The 17,031-nt window shown below is 37.8% G+C and overlaps 1 protein-coding gene and 1 long non-coding RNA gene across 8 annotated transcripts in view; one reads left to right on the top strand and one right to left on the bottom strand.

Moving 5' to 3' along the window:
- LOC124172674 (zinc finger protein 84-like) overlaps nucleotides 1-8,484 on the bottom strand; it is a 33,038-nt gene extending 24,554 nt beyond the window's left edge. The window contains exons 1-3 of one of the 2 annotated variants that reach the window (XM_046552129.1): nucleotides 8,242-8,484; nucleotides 7,891-8,157; nucleotides 7,629-7,766 (exon numbers count right to left, since the gene is read on the bottom strand). In XM_046552129.1, the coding sequence (XP_046408085.1) occupies nucleotides 7,629-7,766; nucleotides 7,891-8,058 (306 nt within the window). In that variant the 5' untranslated portion in view covers nucleotides 8,059-8,157; nucleotides 8,242-8,484. Of the gene's footprint in view, nucleotides 1-7,628; nucleotides 7,767-7,890; nucleotides 8,158-8,228 lie in introns of both variants that reach the window. The other variant, XM_046552130.1, reaches the window with a different exon arrangement.
- A 2,980-nt stretch (nucleotides 8,485-11,464) lies between these two features.
- LOC124172680 lies at nucleotides 11,465-15,627 on the top strand. 6 transcript variants are annotated; one of them, XR_006868247.1, is made up of 8 exons: nucleotides 11,467-11,552; nucleotides 11,853-11,916; nucleotides 12,016-12,124; nucleotides 12,364-12,581; nucleotides 12,847-13,047; nucleotides 13,134-13,563; nucleotides 13,818-14,014; nucleotides 14,154-15,627. It is a non-coding gene; the product is annotated as an uncharacterized LOC124172680 (long non-coding RNA). The 6 variants fall into 6 exon arrangements; XR_006868248.1 differs by having other exon boundaries at nucleotides 11,997-12,124; XR_006868244.1 differs by having other exon boundaries at nucleotides 11,465-11,916.
- Nucleotides 15,628-17,031: the final 1,404 nt, after the last annotated feature.

Genomic DNA, 17,031 nt, shown 5'->3' with positions numbered 1-17,031 from the left:
GCTCGAGCATAGACCGGATTATCAAACCAATATTGCTGAAATAAATAAATTTATCCTTTATGCAATGTATTAGCATATTAAAATCAACAAATAATTCCTTTTTAGTAAAATGAAAAAAACATTATATTGATATCTAAAATAGTAACTTCATATTGTGTTTTTTCATTAAGTGCCACATAAGTCTTAGATTTAGGTTGTCCGTTTGAGGGTCAATAAACAAGTATAAGACAATAAGTCAACCAGTGGTAACACCATTATGTCACCTGTTGCAACAACAGCACAAACTCTCCTGGAATGGTATGATAGACAACAACGCATAGTGAGTCGTAATAAAAAAGCTGGTCAAAAATCACTTTAGTCTTTAAGTACCTATTGACAAATAATTGAAACTTTTTGAGATTGGTGTATTTCAAAGATGCAATGAAAATTATGTAGGATGATTCAGTCCACAATTTGTTCAAAAGGACATTTATATTTAAATATAAGGAAAAGCTAAGTGGGATACATAATCACCAGGACCAAGACAAAATTTTGCTACAGGAACATCTGGGGAAATATAGAATTTATTTTATTATAAATAATGTTAAAGCTATCAAATAGCTGTGCATGAGGTGTATGACGACTAAATATTGGTATTAGGTCTATAAACTTGAAATTTTGGTCACTGAAGTATAATAATATAAAAAATACCATTCACCAATATTTTTTTGCCAATTTATAAAAAACTGAGGCCTGACACTGTTATTTCCATTCTGTGTCAGAAATGAAGACTTCTCACATTCCAAAATATTTTCATCTTACATAAGTAAAGTTTTCACCTACTCCGGATTTTTTTACTGCAAGGGTAACCCCCATGGAAGAAGGAATAAAAGAATCTGATGTAAACAGAAGCCTGAAAAGGTCAAGCCGCCGCTGGAGAACTGATGTACCAATTTGAGGCTGGGCACAATTCCAGACCTGGCATAAAGTGTCCGATTCCTTTCAAGGACACACGAAAATCCAACTCAAGGAGATGTAGCATGAGTCAAGTGAGCTTTCAGATGCATAGCAGGGACATTGGATCTGTGGATAGTCTATTGAAGAAATGTGGATGAGGGTTTTCTGGATGTCAACGGTGATGCTGATTTAGGAGGATGAACTTTGATGGGTCGTTCAACTTCTAGTCACAGTTAGGTATACAGGATGTGCGATTTTATGGATGAGGCCACGACAAGCTGCTGATGCATCCTCGAAAACTGAAATTCGAGGTTATCAAACCGATCTGAAAACAGATAGCAGTCATAAACAAGTTGCCAGCGTCAAATTTTAATTATCTTTTTTATCAATCTCATAAAAGTAAATTGTATCTGGCCCAAGTAAGCCAAACATTAAAAAATCTGCCAGATCATTCTCGTTCCTCCTTTGTAGCTAAACATGTGTAAATAATAAGCTCTTACTTCTCCATTATTTCACAATGACAATGCATCTTTAAAAACAGGTTTCTTCCTAGAAGTAAGGAAAACCAGTAATGCCACTCCCGCACACAAATCAGGGAATAAAATCAATGTAAGAAATTACAGTCCATTAATCACATCTCAGCCATTCCTAAATTATTTGAGTCACTAGTGGTACAGTGGCGGAAAAAATTAACGCAAAGCTCGTTGGCATCTGAGAGCGGCCAGTTCAGGAACTACTTGTCTTCCAAAATTTTGCCCTCGTAATGCTCTCATACAACCGGGAGTTTTAAAAGCAATATATCTCTTATACTGGGGAAATAATCATACCCCTCGCATTATGACAAGGCACAAAAGATCCAGCTACGAATGCTTCGCCATATTCTCGGAAGTATGCTTCGGCCTCGACTCACCTACAATGGAATCTACTCTCGTCGGGACATCATGGACACGGCCGATATATTGGGCATTGAGACTGCCTTACAATCCAATTGTTCTGGTGATGTAGTGGGTAAAGTATCATGCTTTGAATCAGAGGTTCCACGGATCAAGTCCCAGTGATGGATGACTTGATGCTGCACACACACACACACTGTAAACATTTTTCTGATCTTAAAACTTCGAAATAGCTATCAATAGGTCCATAGAATGTTGCATGGCTATTAAATTCTTACGCGCTTATTTATTTGTTGAAATTCAACCACCATTTGCAAAACCATTTGGGCAGTTGACTGTGGAGTGAATTTTGCAAATGCACGAACGAAATTAGAACAGGGACTATTTTGGCCTAAAAAGTTAGAAAGAAGGACTACTCAATGTTCTATAGTGGGCCTAAACTGAGAACTGGACAATGTGGAACAGGGTTTATCCTTAGTAACAAAATGAAGCAATGCTACTTAGGGTATGAACCTCTGGGGGATAGAATGTGTAAGATAAGGCTCAAAGGACGTTTTAGAAACTTATCTATCATCTCAGCTTATGCACCCACAGAAGATGCTAATGATGATGAGAAGAATACCTTCTATGATCAACTGGACAGAGAATGCAGCAAGGTACCTAAATATGATATGTTGATTCTCCTAGGAGATGCAAAAATGCAAAAATAGGAAGAGAGGACTTCTTGCAGCATGTAGCTAGAAAACACTCTTTACATACTGAGACAAATGGAAACGGAATGATGCTAAGCCAGCTGGCAGAAGCTTAAGGGCTAATAATCAAAAGTACCTGTTTTGCTCAAAAAGATATTCATAAGGGAACATGGAAAATGGCAGGTACAGGAGTGGTCAACCAAATTGATCATATTCTGGTTTCCAGAAGACATGCATCTTCAGTCATTGACATAAGGTCTGCAAGAGGCCCAAACTGTGATTCAGACCATTATTTGGTAAAGACCAAGCTCAGGGAAAGAATTGCGAATGTGGGACGTATTAAAGGACCCAAGAGAATACAGTGGAGAGTGGAAAAGTTCAGACAACCAGCAGCTGTAGCCCAATATCAGGGAATCCTGGGTAAGAAACTAGAAGGAGCAGAGAACCTGAGTGTCAATGACTCGGTAGAGAGAAAATGGCTTAGTATAAAGAAGGCTATGGAAGAGGCTGCAAAGGAGACCATAGGAGAAAGAAAGAGAACAAGGAATGAAGAATGGTTTGATAATGAGTGCAGAAAAGCTATAGAAAGGAAGAATATAGATCGAAGGAACACCATCCAGAAAGAGACAAGACAAAATGTTGAAAGACATAAGGAAACCAGAAGACAAGCAAATAAAATACTACGAAAAAAGAAAAACAGTACTTAAAAGGGTTTGTGGAAATTATTGAGGAACTGAACACACAAAATGAAAGTAGGAAGTTATACCAGGCAATCAAATGGATGACGAATAAATTTCAACTGAGGACAAACGCATGTAAGGATAAGAATGGGAGGTTGGTTGGAACAGAGGAAGAAGTAATGGGAAGATGGGCCGAGTACTTTAAGGAATTGCTGAATGTCAATGAGATAGATGAGGAAGATGAGGAGGATGGAGAAATGTTGGACATGAGGGTGGACACCAATATTAGTAGGCCATCAATTGAGGAGGTGGAGGAGTCGTTAAAACGGCAGCGGAATGGGAGAGCTCCAGGGGAAGATCAAATTGTACCGGAGTTAATCAAGTATGGAGGAAAAAATTTAACAAAGAACCTACATATACTGATATGTGAAATATGGGAGAAAGAAGAGATGCCTGAGAAATGGAAGATTGGTTTAATTTGGCCTATATTCAAGAAAGGAGATAAATTGCAATGCAGCAACTATAGGGGAATCACATTACTAAATGTCACTTATAAGATACTTTCTTGTTTACTGCAGAGGAGACTTAACACGTATGCTGAAATAATCCTTGGTGAATACCAATGTGGCTTCAGGCCGGGAAGAGGAACAACCGACCAAATCTTTGTAATGAGACAATGCATGGAGAAATGTTAAGAGTACAACATATTCAAAATCTTAGAACAGAAGAGTAAGAATATAGGGCTCAGAATCAATGAGAGAAAAACGAAATACATGAGAATGTCGACCACGGAAGACAGAAGATGGACTCAAAACGTTACATTTGGGCAGTACAACTTTCAAAATGTAAAATATTTCAGCTACCTCAGTACTAATTTAAACTGTAAGAACTCAATGACAGAAGAGATCAACAAGAGGATAATGGCTGGAAATAGGGCTTACTTTGCTAATATTAAGCTCCTGAAGTCAACTCTTCTATCTAAGGAGATGAAACTCAAGATCTATAAGACACTTATCAGACCGGTCGTGACATATGGAGCAGAAACGTGGAGCATCTCCGCTGGAAACGAGCATGCTCTGCGGATATTTGAACGGAAGGTTTTGCGAAAGATATATGGTCCCGTGACAGATGGGGTAACTTGGAGGATAAGAACAAACAAGGAAATAGAAAATATTATCCGAGGCGAAGACATAGTGAGGTTTGTGAAGACCCAACGGCTAGCTTGGCTAGGTTATGTAAAAAGAATGAGTGAAGAAAGGATGCCTAAGAAGATTCTACATGGAAGTATGGATGGAAAGAGAAAAAGAGGAAGACCGAGGAAAAGATGGATGCAGGATATGGAAGAAGACATAAAGGCTATGAGGATTGTCAGATGGTGGGAGAAAGTGCAGAACAGGAGAGAATGGACAGGCATCTTGAGGGAGGCCAAAGCCCATACGGGCTGTAGTCCCAAGGAAGTAAGTAGAAGTAGTACTATTTTGACGTCTCGCATCCACACATTCTCGCATGTGTTCTAGCAATTCACCGCTTTACACGATGCAATTTTGAATGCGCCTTCGCACATACGTCAGATTGCGCAATTCCGTGTATGGTGTAAAATGGCCTAAGAAGTTAGAAATAATTTAAATGGGTGCTCTGTTAAAGGGAATGGAGGAACGGGCTTTTATTTGCTTTCTGTGCTACATTTGCTAGCAGATTTCTTACTTGTTTCGAAAAGCTGTAGGTAGCTTGAAAAATCCGCTACTAAATGTTTTATATTTTAAGATTCTCGTAGCACTACGGTTCATGAGGGAGGATATCTAAGAAACATAGGACAAGAAATTTTTTTTGGCAGTAAGGCAATCTTAAGTAAGTCAATGCGTAAAGGACAAATGTCGTCCACAAATCAAGGAAAGAATGATAGTCTCATATTAATGTTTTAACTTTATACAGCTACCTAAACATAAGCCTATGATAGTAAAATTAATGAAAGTTAAAGTTTCAATTTCATCTTTAGATTTCGTGCATTGGCTGCTGGATTTCTAAGGCTTTTGGGGGCAAAGGATTGCAGCCCTGAGACAATAGTTACACCATTGGAAGGAGAGAAAGGGGGTTAGAACTACAATAGGATGTCATGTTCTAACTCTATCCATTACATGCACAATTCACGAATATTATAATACTGTACAGTAGCAATCATGTACAAATTTCTTCTGCTTCTTCTCGTCCGTGATTTGCGTTCTTCACTTTTTTTTAGCAATTCAGCGTCTGCTGCCAGAACAGTGTTTAAAGAAAATCGAAGTTTATCATTTAATAAGAGTCCATTTCAGTTAAGAAACATATAATTAATTTTTTATCCATGTTGGAACAAACTTCCTTCTCAAAAAATGACTAGTGTTAAAAAAAAGTGAACCCAACTTATAGTACCAATTATAATTCTCATATTTGCCCACAGAAAGGGCGTTAATGACTTTTGGCTGGGCCATACGATATGGCCCCTTGAGAATGGAATCGGTATAGGCCGTAATTTCGGGTCAGGCCATAAGAAACTTTTGGCCAACCATACGTATGGCCCCTTTTAGTAGAATAGCCCTGATGATATTCCTTGAAGGCCTGTGGCAAGTTTCATGAACATTCCTCCTGATGAATAGTCTATATTAATAGCAAGTATTGTTGTTTATTTTATACTTACGTAAAAAAACACAAAAGATTTGTTCTTTTTTAGAAAATGATGAAACAAGTGAGAATTTGTTTTAATCACAAAACTTGCTCAATAGATATTTAAATTTTTTTTAAACATACCACTGGCGTTACTAGGTAAGATTGTCTAATTTAATTGTGAGGTAATATCAAAGAACACAATTTCAAATTAAGAACCTTTTCTTTACTCAATACTACTGTCAACCAAGGCTATGTACAATACAAAGATAATCAATGTAAAATAAAAATGGAGTTTAAATGGGATTCCTAGTGGCAACCATTCTAGAAGATATCACATTGAACTACCTCGTACATTTGACGTAGAAATTTGTGATTGTAACATTTACTTTACTCAGCATAAATGTAAAAATATAGTGAACCTACTTTCCTTGATGTATTAGCCATAAAGAATACTGACGGCTATATTTATATAGTCTGGTAGATGAAACATTTAAATCAAACAGAGATTCAAAACTAAAACCCCATCATCCATGTAAATAAAAAGTAAGTACAATGGAAGAATCAACATTTAGAAAGTTTAATTTCGAATGAAAAAAATCTCACCTTAGAAACTTGCATACAGAAAAAAAATCCCAAACAACTAATTCATTACATTCTGTACACTAAAAACAGTTTATTCACTAATTAATCTATTTGTTAAAATCTATTTTTCAGTCTTTTTTGCACTATAACATTAATTTTTTGCGTTGAATGCTTATTTAAATTATTGCTCTAACAATATTTTCATATTACAAACTTTGAAAATGGAACATCAATTTCCGAAATGTTGGAATATAAGTTTTTCTTGTAAATCGCATAAATCTTAGAAGTTCAAAGTTAAACCTAGATAAAAAGTCAAGAGCAAAATAAATGCATAAATAAGTTGCTTTCACGCATTACAGCCTGAGCCTGGCAACAAACAAACAGACCAATTTACAAGTATCACACAGTTCATTATTTTCCGGCAAATATCAAGGGTTTCGACACCTCAATTAATCATTTTGCGACTTCGTTTTATTCCCTGTAGAAACTCGACTAACACCCAAGTTACTATTCTACAACTACAAGCTACTGTGAATAAAACTATACCGTTGCCGACCCACTTTCATAGCTATCAATGATTTGTAAACATATAATTGAACCTGATGACAAAACGTCTTCAGTCGTGATACTGAAATACCAACTGCAATTCAACTCAACACCTTGACAAGGATTCACAGATTGGTAAATAAAATTAGCGGAATGTTGGACTGGAGTCACTGTTCTGTCGACCATGGATTAGGGCCTTTCATACCCATTAACACTACTGATAAACGAAATGTAAACTCAATTATTTTTTTTGGAAAAATCCATACTTTTATCGATTCACCAAATTCCGCCGTAAATCATATTCCAAACATTGTATATACAACGTATTTCACATTCTAAACAATCCTTGGGGTGGACGAAAGCACGATTCGGTGAAACTATAATGTCACCATTTTTTTACTTTAAAGAGTGATTTCTTTAGTAAATATAAGATTTACCAGCTGTTATGCAGTCATACAACATATTTTGCCCCTCGCGACATCAAGTGATTGGTGGATTACAGTATTGAGTTTCAAAATTCTGTTGTAACCTGTTGAGTCCACCAATAAATAAATCTTCCTCGATTTCACCTCTCAACATAATCACAACATTGACACTATACATTCTCCTAAACTTAATATGCATCGAGCTTTAAATGAGAAGAAATGTATTGCACTCACCCTGCAGTAGTTTCTCGACAAGAGTATTCTCAGTTCTGAGTCCGATTCATAACAAATCTTTTTGAAATCACAGAATTCCATGAGCTTCTTCAAACATTGTGGACATATGGTGGTGGGCAGGCCATCTCCCGCAGCAACCTAATAGCAATCAAAACGCGATGCGTCAAGGAGTTTCGGAATCGTAAAGGCATTTCCGTTAATAACATGGAATATAATAAGAATTATGACCAAAAAAATAAACAAAATGCTACTCGCAACTTACTCTTAAACCGATTAAATCATGTAGGGCATCCTCCACGGTCATTTGGCTGGCCACCTTTGATGTGAATATGTTGAAATTACTGTGATTCTTCAGCATACAAAGCCTACATAGGATAGCTGTAGAACTCCTTTCCGACATATTCGAGAAAATAGCGGTAGTAAGACTCATTATTTCATTGCTATCACTTATTCAATCCTCAAAACAATTCACTCGTCCACGAAATCGTCAACACAGCACTGAGAGAAATCTCGAAATCCTACGAAGAAGCTACAAAAACTTCAATGAAATATGGAAATTAAATAAATATAGAATGCTTATAGTGGAAGGCAATCGCTCACAAACAACAATTACTTAAAATAAAACAAGAATAACATCGCAGATTATCGAACAGATATGCCTCGGCTTTCATTCTCTTTGTTAGTGTGAGACTATGGAACCAAAGATTCTTCTAGATTCAGGGTTTGCTAGTTACTATTTTCACCGCCAGAGACACACGTAAAGAGGCCTACTATACGAGTTAGAAATTACCATTCGATAAAAGAATAAGGACATTTCATTGAAGATGTATCATTTTTGCGTTGATTTTTAGCAGAAAAATATTTAATTTGACAAACTTAACTTAATTATGCGGTATTGAACGGAATTAAAGCGCATTTCTAGTTGCCGCACGAGTGCAAGAATATACGAGCGTTTCTACGCGTCACTGACTGACCGTTACACCCAGTTTTTGATCATATATTTCCCCTTTGACTAAGTACAAATCAATTTAGGAACTTTCTGGAGGATTCCACCAAAAACAAGTTAGTGAAAGCATACACTGGCTGTGGTACCACCCTGTGACCCCAGTAGAACCGGAGATTTTAAACTTCAAAGTCGTCGTCACTGACTGACAAAAATGAAACTCCATTTCTTCGCATTGCTCTGAAATTATGCAAGATAAAGAAAATCAACGAAATACATAAAATAGTTCTAAGTGTTGCCCAAACGTATGCAAAATCGTTGTGTAAGTAATGGTTTCCTCTCTTTGGCCATAAAAATGGAGCGTCACTTGACTGACGGGAATTGTCACTGACTGACACATGTGATTTGATGCGTGATAACTTTTCTTTTTCATGGAATGAGCATTGCAAAATATATCTATATTGAACACAGAAATTTATATAAAAGAAACATAACAGTTCCATAGCCAGGGGTTGTGTCCAGGGGGTCCGGACCCCCCCCCCCCCCCCCGGAAATATAAAAACACAATTTTTTGCCTTCAGAAAAAAGTGTTAAAATTAGTTTAGAACCGTCTACCTAGTAACCTGTTTTTAAAACATTTTCCCCCTGTGTTAGACCCCCCCCCCCCCCCGAACGAAATTCCTGGCTACCCCACTGAAACATAAGCACATAGTATGTATTTTATCCACTAATTTTGCTTCGATTTCTATATTCTCGCTTATAATGGTGAGTACTCATAGCACTGATCTATTGCGTAAGGAGACATCTTAATTATATTTATAGCAACTAACTCCACATGGTGAACAAAGAGTGTGTTCCGTAAGGGTGAAATGCCGTTCCACTGTTAGTCCAGCATTTCATTGGAGGCAGAAAACCCGTGTACAGGGATCTCTGCAAATTTTATTTTCATGCTGTTTTAATTACACACTCACACTGCATTTATTACAGGAGAACCTGACTTAAAAGCTTCCCAGGTCATGTTTCTGCCTTTGCCCCAACTACATCAACACCACCCTTGCCATGATCTGTTACGACTTCATTGCCGCTCTCTATTCTTCCTGTTTAATTCCTCGCATTCACCTCTTTGCTTTTTCCTCTCACGATGCTTGCGCTGTCTCTCTGCTCCCGTCTTTGTCATCTTAATAAATTCTAACATAAGTTACAATTAAGGATTTCAGATGTCAACAATCATTCGGCTCCTGTGTCCCGCTTTCACAACAAACGTACCGAAGCGACGCGACGACAATGAAGGTGACGGTGCTACGCGGCATGCCGAAGTCAGCAATTGGCAAAAAAAGAAAATACTCGGCTGCATAAACAAACAATTTACCAAGAACAATAAAACTGATATAATATTATTATTCGAGGAACATATTATGCCACGAATTTAGTGTACCAGTCGGGGCCAATGAAGCGCACGCACCAAAATTTGAAACTTGAGCAATACCAAAGGTTAAAATGTCAGTCAGTCACGGCCCTCAGGAACAAAAACGGTGAATGCTGGGGAATTTTTTTATTCTGATCTTTCATCCTTGGGATGGACTTGATTTGGATACGAAACGATTTATCTCCCGCATCCCTCGATTTTGGTCAGCGGAAAAAAATGTATGTCAATCGTCACTGACTGACACCAAAACGACGCACTGTTGCGTTACATTCCTCTGCGTGAACATTTGACTTTCAAGTATTGATGAAATGGATTGGTAAGACACAGTCATGATTGGGGAGAATGGTTAACTGGAAATTTTCACAGAAAAATCTTATCTTAGTTGCGAAATTTTCAGTAATAGAATGGCTCTGTAAACGGAATCATTTGCTCACATAATACCAGAGCTCAATTCCGCGGCGTTTTCGTAAAAAATGGTTGCAGTATGGGGAGAAACAGGTACGGATTATTAAAATTTGGAATATTTACAACATGTCAGGACTTTGAACGGTCCATTTACCTCAAATTGAATTTTTGAACCCTAGTATGACAGTTACGTAGAAACGCACGTACATACGGCCTTGCAGTTCGACTAAGTGGATAGGTAACAAAATTTCTTTGATGAATCATATGAACTAAATTTTTCAAAACAGCCATAAAAAGGCTGACTTGATTACACTCAATAATTTATTAGTTATCTTGCGAACGCAGGATTACGTCGTTTTTCTTTTTGCGCACCCGAAGAAATAGACATTTTGAAATACCCTGCAGTGGAGTCCTCATACGGATTATTATTATTATATAAATATAATTTCAATTCACGAATTGTATAAATTGAAAGAACAGCCCCAGCCAGCACACTCGCCGACGTTTATGTAAACGTCCAAGACAACGAAGCGGCAACAGTTTATCCTTTGACGTTGCGCCGTGGATGATATCAACATGACGGCAACGCGTTGCCGTGAAGTTGCTCAGTTTGGACGGCTGCTTCATATCCTATTTTATGTGAATGCATTCGCTCTAATTAACGATCTGCTAGAAATAAAAGGTTTCACGACTTACGCAATTAACTTTGCATAATGTGTTTTATGGGATAAGTGGTATTTATTCGACTATTTTGTGGATTTATAAATTAATATGTCTCCAAGTCACTCGGTGGCGATGGAAAAAGATTGAGATAATATAATAAGCGTCTCTCAAGGTTGACGATTCTCTGGATATTTATTATCGGCGAAGTGAAATTACTAAAATACCATTGATAATTAAAGGCTGTACCATTACGATTTCCTCCTTCGCATGAAATTTTACGCTCGATCATATCGTCTGCTCACGACAGCGAGGCCATGCGAAACCATCGTGCGCGCAATGCGAAATGCACTTTGGGAAGAACCCGTTATCCGCCGTTGCCGGTAGCCATAGAAACTTTGTTGATATGTGAATTAATGCTTTGTGTTCGTCGTGATGCTTTTCTCCTTTTTGAATGGTCGAGGGACGGTTTTCGTTCACCAAACCTTTAGTAAATAGATTTTTTCAAGAACTTTAATTTTACTTAAATTGTTCATTTACTTCATCCGTCAAACTTAGCGTGGTTTCAGCTTCTCCATTTTCACTTTTCATTTCATTTCACCTTCATATCCGATTATCATGTCCACCCGTCGTACTCTGACCTTATTGTATTCCTAATTTTCACTGACGTGAATTTTCGTTTGTAATTTTCACTAACTTAAGTTTTCGCGAGTGATTTTAACTCTTGTTAAATCGTGTTCTTAGTGAGAAAAAGTGTTCAGTGGTTACAAGTTTTTTTGGCTTTGGCTAGGGCAGTGCAAGTTAGAAGCCTCTTCGAGGGTTCAACCACCGTATTCCGCCAGGATTCGTGAAAGGTAAGTCTAGACTCTGTTTACCGTCGTTCATTATGAAATTCATTAACAGTACACTTAAGTTTTCATTACCATTGAGTTAGTTCTGTTGTGTTTCTATAGTATGGATCGATGTATGTCTGGTGGGTGCTCATACTGCGAGTTTGTGGGTGCACGATGGAACGCTTAAGTTTTTCATTCAATGGAGTGCAACGTTCAGTACTGCACGTTGGTGAGAACTCACCCCCTACCAAACACTCTTGAAATATTGAGTTGAGCAGTAAAATTTAGCATAATCGCAGAGATATTTCCTCAATTACTGGAGTGTGCAATCATTTAATGCATCACTATTAACTAGTCTTCATATACAATAATTAACTTTACTTTCAATGGAATTTTATGATCTCATGTTTTTAAGTAACTGAAGAGTGAACGCCTCATAGTCATGATTTTTTTTCCTCTTTTTTTCAGGATGCCTTGGCAAGTGTTAATATTTCTTCCACATAAAAAAATTTACTGGCCTCACAGTGCAGGCTTTTGCATAGTCATGGGTAAAATTGGATGGAGATAAGATTATTGAATATTACCCTAGGCTATAACTGGTCTTCAGTGTCACAGGTCATAAAATGGCTCTCGACTCAGTGAGGAATGGGGTATCTTGGGCGTGAAGTTCTGCATGCCTCCATTTGGTGAGTTTGCAACAATATTTGTGAGCATTTGTTTTGATTAAAGGGAGGGTTAACATCTTTGACTTGCAAGGGCAGGGTGCCTTTTAAATGTATTCAAAGGGGTTGTTTCATGGTGTGTGTGTGTGAGAGCACTGACTTGGTTGTACATTTTAAACTAGTTCTCTAAGCCAAGTATTAAATATTTTTATTTTAGTTAATTTTGACATTGACTTCATGCTTTGAAATGTGTGGCTAATGGTGGCATTTTATAATAATCATCTTCCAGAGACTGTAGTGGCAGCTGTCGCTATTGAACAGAGATGGCTACTTGTGAAGACGGAGAACAGACATGGAGGCATTTTAGTCACTGAAATCAAAAAATACTGGGAAAGGAAAAGGACAAAAAAGAATTGAAAGTATCCTGATGTAAGTAATTCTTCATCTATGGAGACTGATGATGACAGAATACTGAAACCACCATCACCTGGTAAATGTTTGCATATAAGAATTTGCTTTTTTGAGTGCTTTATCATGTGCAAATGTAAGTGTAAAGCTTATCTATTCTGTTTTCAGTTGCATGAATGCCTCCTAAGAAGGAAAGGTTGCACTTAAAGATTCCTCAAACAATGTTGGAGTGAAGGAGCCTTAAACTTTTCTATAGAATTGGAGTGTTATTTCTGAAGAATCAGTGAAGTCCAATTGTTAGCACTTGGTGCACCCAATGAGGTCAGAGGTATCGGGGAAGATTTCTCAGGATTTGCACCAGGTAAGGTCCTCCATTTCTCCTTCCAATGTTTCCGCAAGCAACTCACCAATCGTCTCCAGGGATTCTGGAATCCAAGGTTGGATTCCTAAATCGTTTGGTTCTTGAATCCCTGAAGACGATGGGTAAGTTGCTTGTCGAAACGTTTGAATGAGATCTGGAGGACCTTATCCAGTGCAAATCATGAGAAATCTTCACTGCTATTGTTTGCTGGGAAAGAACCTGAAAGAGGAGTATTTGGTTGGTATTTCATTTACATTGTCAACTGTTTGACTTCATAGCCTCCTAAGTGTTAATATGCTCATGGTACTTTGTATAGATTATCACTTTGAGTCTTAAACTTAAGTTATGGTACCATCATCACCTCCTTGTTGATATTTAATTTTATGATAACTCTGGGATGTACTTAGAAATTGAAAATGCTGTGCCACTATGTTCAATGGTTCTCAGCAATTACCATAGATAATTAATTATCTGGTCATCTCATTTTTCAGATTTTATTTCATGAAGGAAAGATCTTCGAACATCATGTTTAAGAGCAGTCAGAACAATCAAATGAGGACTGGGCTTAACAAAAGTCAAAAACAAGTGTTCTACCCTAACATAGAATGAGTTAGCTGTGTCTTTCTGTTTGAAGGGACACTCAGAAAACAAGAAGTGCATTTTAGCTCCATTATAAATGTCTCATTTGGTAAGTATTTTTTAATCATTGGTGCTTTCGATTTACTCTTCCCTTATCTTGGAATACAGTTGAATGAAAAGAGCTTTTCAGCATATGTTCATATTTCATATTCAGCATAATATCTAATCCAATTATGATTACCTTGCAGGGAGTGTAAAAGCCAAAATAAGCCTGATTTGATACTATCAGTGTGAAAAGAAGCATCAGGGAATGATCCCAGGCCTCAAAATACAGAGCAGAGAAAGGGAATAAGAAACGAGAAAGTGTTCTGAAAGGCAACTCAAAGGGGATCTCGAAGAAACATGATTCTTTCAATTTGCCTATCTCAGAACCTGTCAGTGTGGAAAGGCAGTTTTGTTTGTAGTCTCATAACATGATTGTGGGATAAGGTGAGGTCAGCGACTGATCACTGTTACGACAGACACAGCTATGTCATTAATGCTCCTTGATTTTTGCCTGACAAGGGAGAAGGAATGTTTCTTCACCTTCTTAAATGCCCTATTTTTTATGATTTTTCAAAATGCCAAATGCTGCTAGGAATAGGTCCAAGTTTGGTTGAATAGCCTTTCGTATAGCTGAAATAAATTAATTTTACTTCATTTCTTTCCTGTGAACCTAGCTCAAATGCTATAGAATGCCCTACCCTTAAACAGCTCCATGGAGTGGTGAAGCTTACGTCTTATTCCATATATGGAGGCATAAAATGCTGCAGGAACGCTAGGGTGTGTTAGCTTGTGGTGATCAGCTTCCTTATTGTCATAGAACACAGCAATTTAATAATAGGGCATTCATAATAGGGCATCGTGCTTGCTATGGCAGTGAACAACTGAATGTGTACATTGTATGAAGAAAACTTCTTTAAAAATAACATTTCCTAATTACCACATGCTAATGTTCCCTGTCACCACAACCTTGAATGTGTATGTCCTTGTATGAAATGGCTGTGTTCCATGGTAATTAAGTAGTTGACCACTAAAATGAGAGGCCACATTAAATAGTGCACACTGGTGTTGCTATTGCATTTCATGCCTCCATGTTCGGAATAAGACTTCAATATGTTATGTCAAATATAACTTTACAAAACAATCCCCTGCCTGTTAGGATCTGCTGCAACAGAAAATTTGAAAGTAAATTAAATCTAGACTCCAAAAAATTGAATGCAAGTTTCTGTTAAGACCTCAACCCTTACTATGTAATTAATGATGTAAAACTAATTTGTTTATTCTCCTATTTTGATATTGGAGTCATGTGTGAGATTGATATTTTTCGTACTGTTCCTCGTGGGGGATCTATTGTGCTTGAGGCTTTAACATAAATATTGCTGTAATTCTATAATTTCCACTTGAAAATGATCATGCTATCTTTTGGTTAGCATTATATTTTGTTTTGTATTGATGGAGACCTATTTCTTTCCATTTTCGGTTATGAACTACCCTGTAGCTCATTGTTTTTTCCAACTGTCATTTCCCCAGGTGGGGCTGCTCTGATTACAAAATCAGTTGCTCTGTGGTGTGTTAGGTGCTTTTGATATCATTGCTGTTGTGACCTCTTAATACCGTTTGCTTGAATATCTAATGGATTTTAATGTTTGCAGCGAAAATAAAAGTTTATTTTCAAAATTCTGTCAATGATTGATTTCTCTATTAAACCCAGACCTATCAATATTATTTGAATTTATTGGAATACCCCGCCATGGTAGCAGTATCAACGTGGTATCAAAAAATCCCGCTAGGTAGCGCCACAGTCGCGATGCTGCCCAGTTAGTTCTCGAAAGTGCCGGTAGGTGTCCCTTGTGTCTGTGACGTCACCGAAAAGAAACTGTTGCTTTATCGTTGGCGACATTTAACGGCATTTTTGCCCCTTCGTTGCTGCCTCGTTGCCGTCATGTTTATAGCAACGTATTCAGCCGTTTCTTTATCGTTGATGGAAAGTTGCCGTAATTTAAGGGGCAACGTCCTGTTCTGTGCTGGCTGGGGCAGTAGCTCTAAGGGTCGGCGAAAATTGAAATAAAGCAAGCTTCCTCTCGAGAGATGACGTATAATGATCACTATCATAAAGAACCACATTTGGAAAAAAGTACGAATACACCATTTGTACTCTGGTATTTCTGATAGTTAAAAAGAAATCAGAAAAAAACTTGCATCATAAATAGACATAGATATACGGTTCCGTTTGTGGTTATATCGTGTTTTATGAAATTGAAATTTTTGCAAAATGCACTTCTTTCTTCAATTTGGCAAAAAACATTGGGGGGGCCCAAACCGGGGATCTTACCCCGGGAAGTTTTATAAGTAGTGAGTTTTAAGTTTTTTAAGCATTTTAGAAGAGTCATCTGATCATCATTAGAACCCTCATAACTCCAATCTCGATATCTGGACGCTCGATAAGCCTGAAAATTGTTTTCCTCACTCCCATAACGAATTTTTGAGGGGGCTCGGACCCACTCAGGCCCCATGGAGTCGGCACCACTGCACAATATAATATTAGATTACGATATCGCCAGTTATGGATGTTTACCCTCACGCGTTTTCTTTGTATACCTTTTACAAATGGTGCCTCAATCAGCATGGTAGCTGACAATTTCATGGGCTTCTGTGCAATTATTATCATCCATACCTTACAATTGAGTAGATATGCTGTCTCGGCGCCGGGGCCAAATTACCTGTGGCCACCCATGACTCACACATTTTCAGTGAAAAACTTCAGCGGCTGCGTATATTTGGCAACGTTCTGTTCGCTTCTCTTCCCTCTCTCGGCACTATCCCCACCCCGTTAACGAAACCTTCCCAGAGTGCCCGCGGGCTCCACGAAAGCTCACCCGCCGACATAAAATGGACAGATTATTAGCTAACGTAAATATAATAATGTTAATATAATAATAATAACGTTACATTTATATTAGCTAACGTTATCGCCAGTTATGGATATCTACCCTTAGGCTGCGGGGCCGTTTTTAAACGCGATGTATGCCGACTGCGAGGAAAACGTTTTTCAGCGTTTGACCACCGCTCGATTAACTACGGTAG

Source organism: Ischnura elegans (genome assembly GCF_921293095.1).
Source record: "Ischnura elegans chromosome 13 unlocalized genomic scaffold, ioIscEleg1.1 SUPER_13_unloc_2, whole genome shotgun sequence".
NCBI lineage: Eukaryota > Metazoa > Arthropoda > Insecta > Odonata > Coenagrionidae > Ischnura > Ischnura elegans.
The sequence above is the reverse complement of the archived record's forward strand: the minus strand, read 5'-3'. Positions and strand labels throughout refer to the sequence as shown.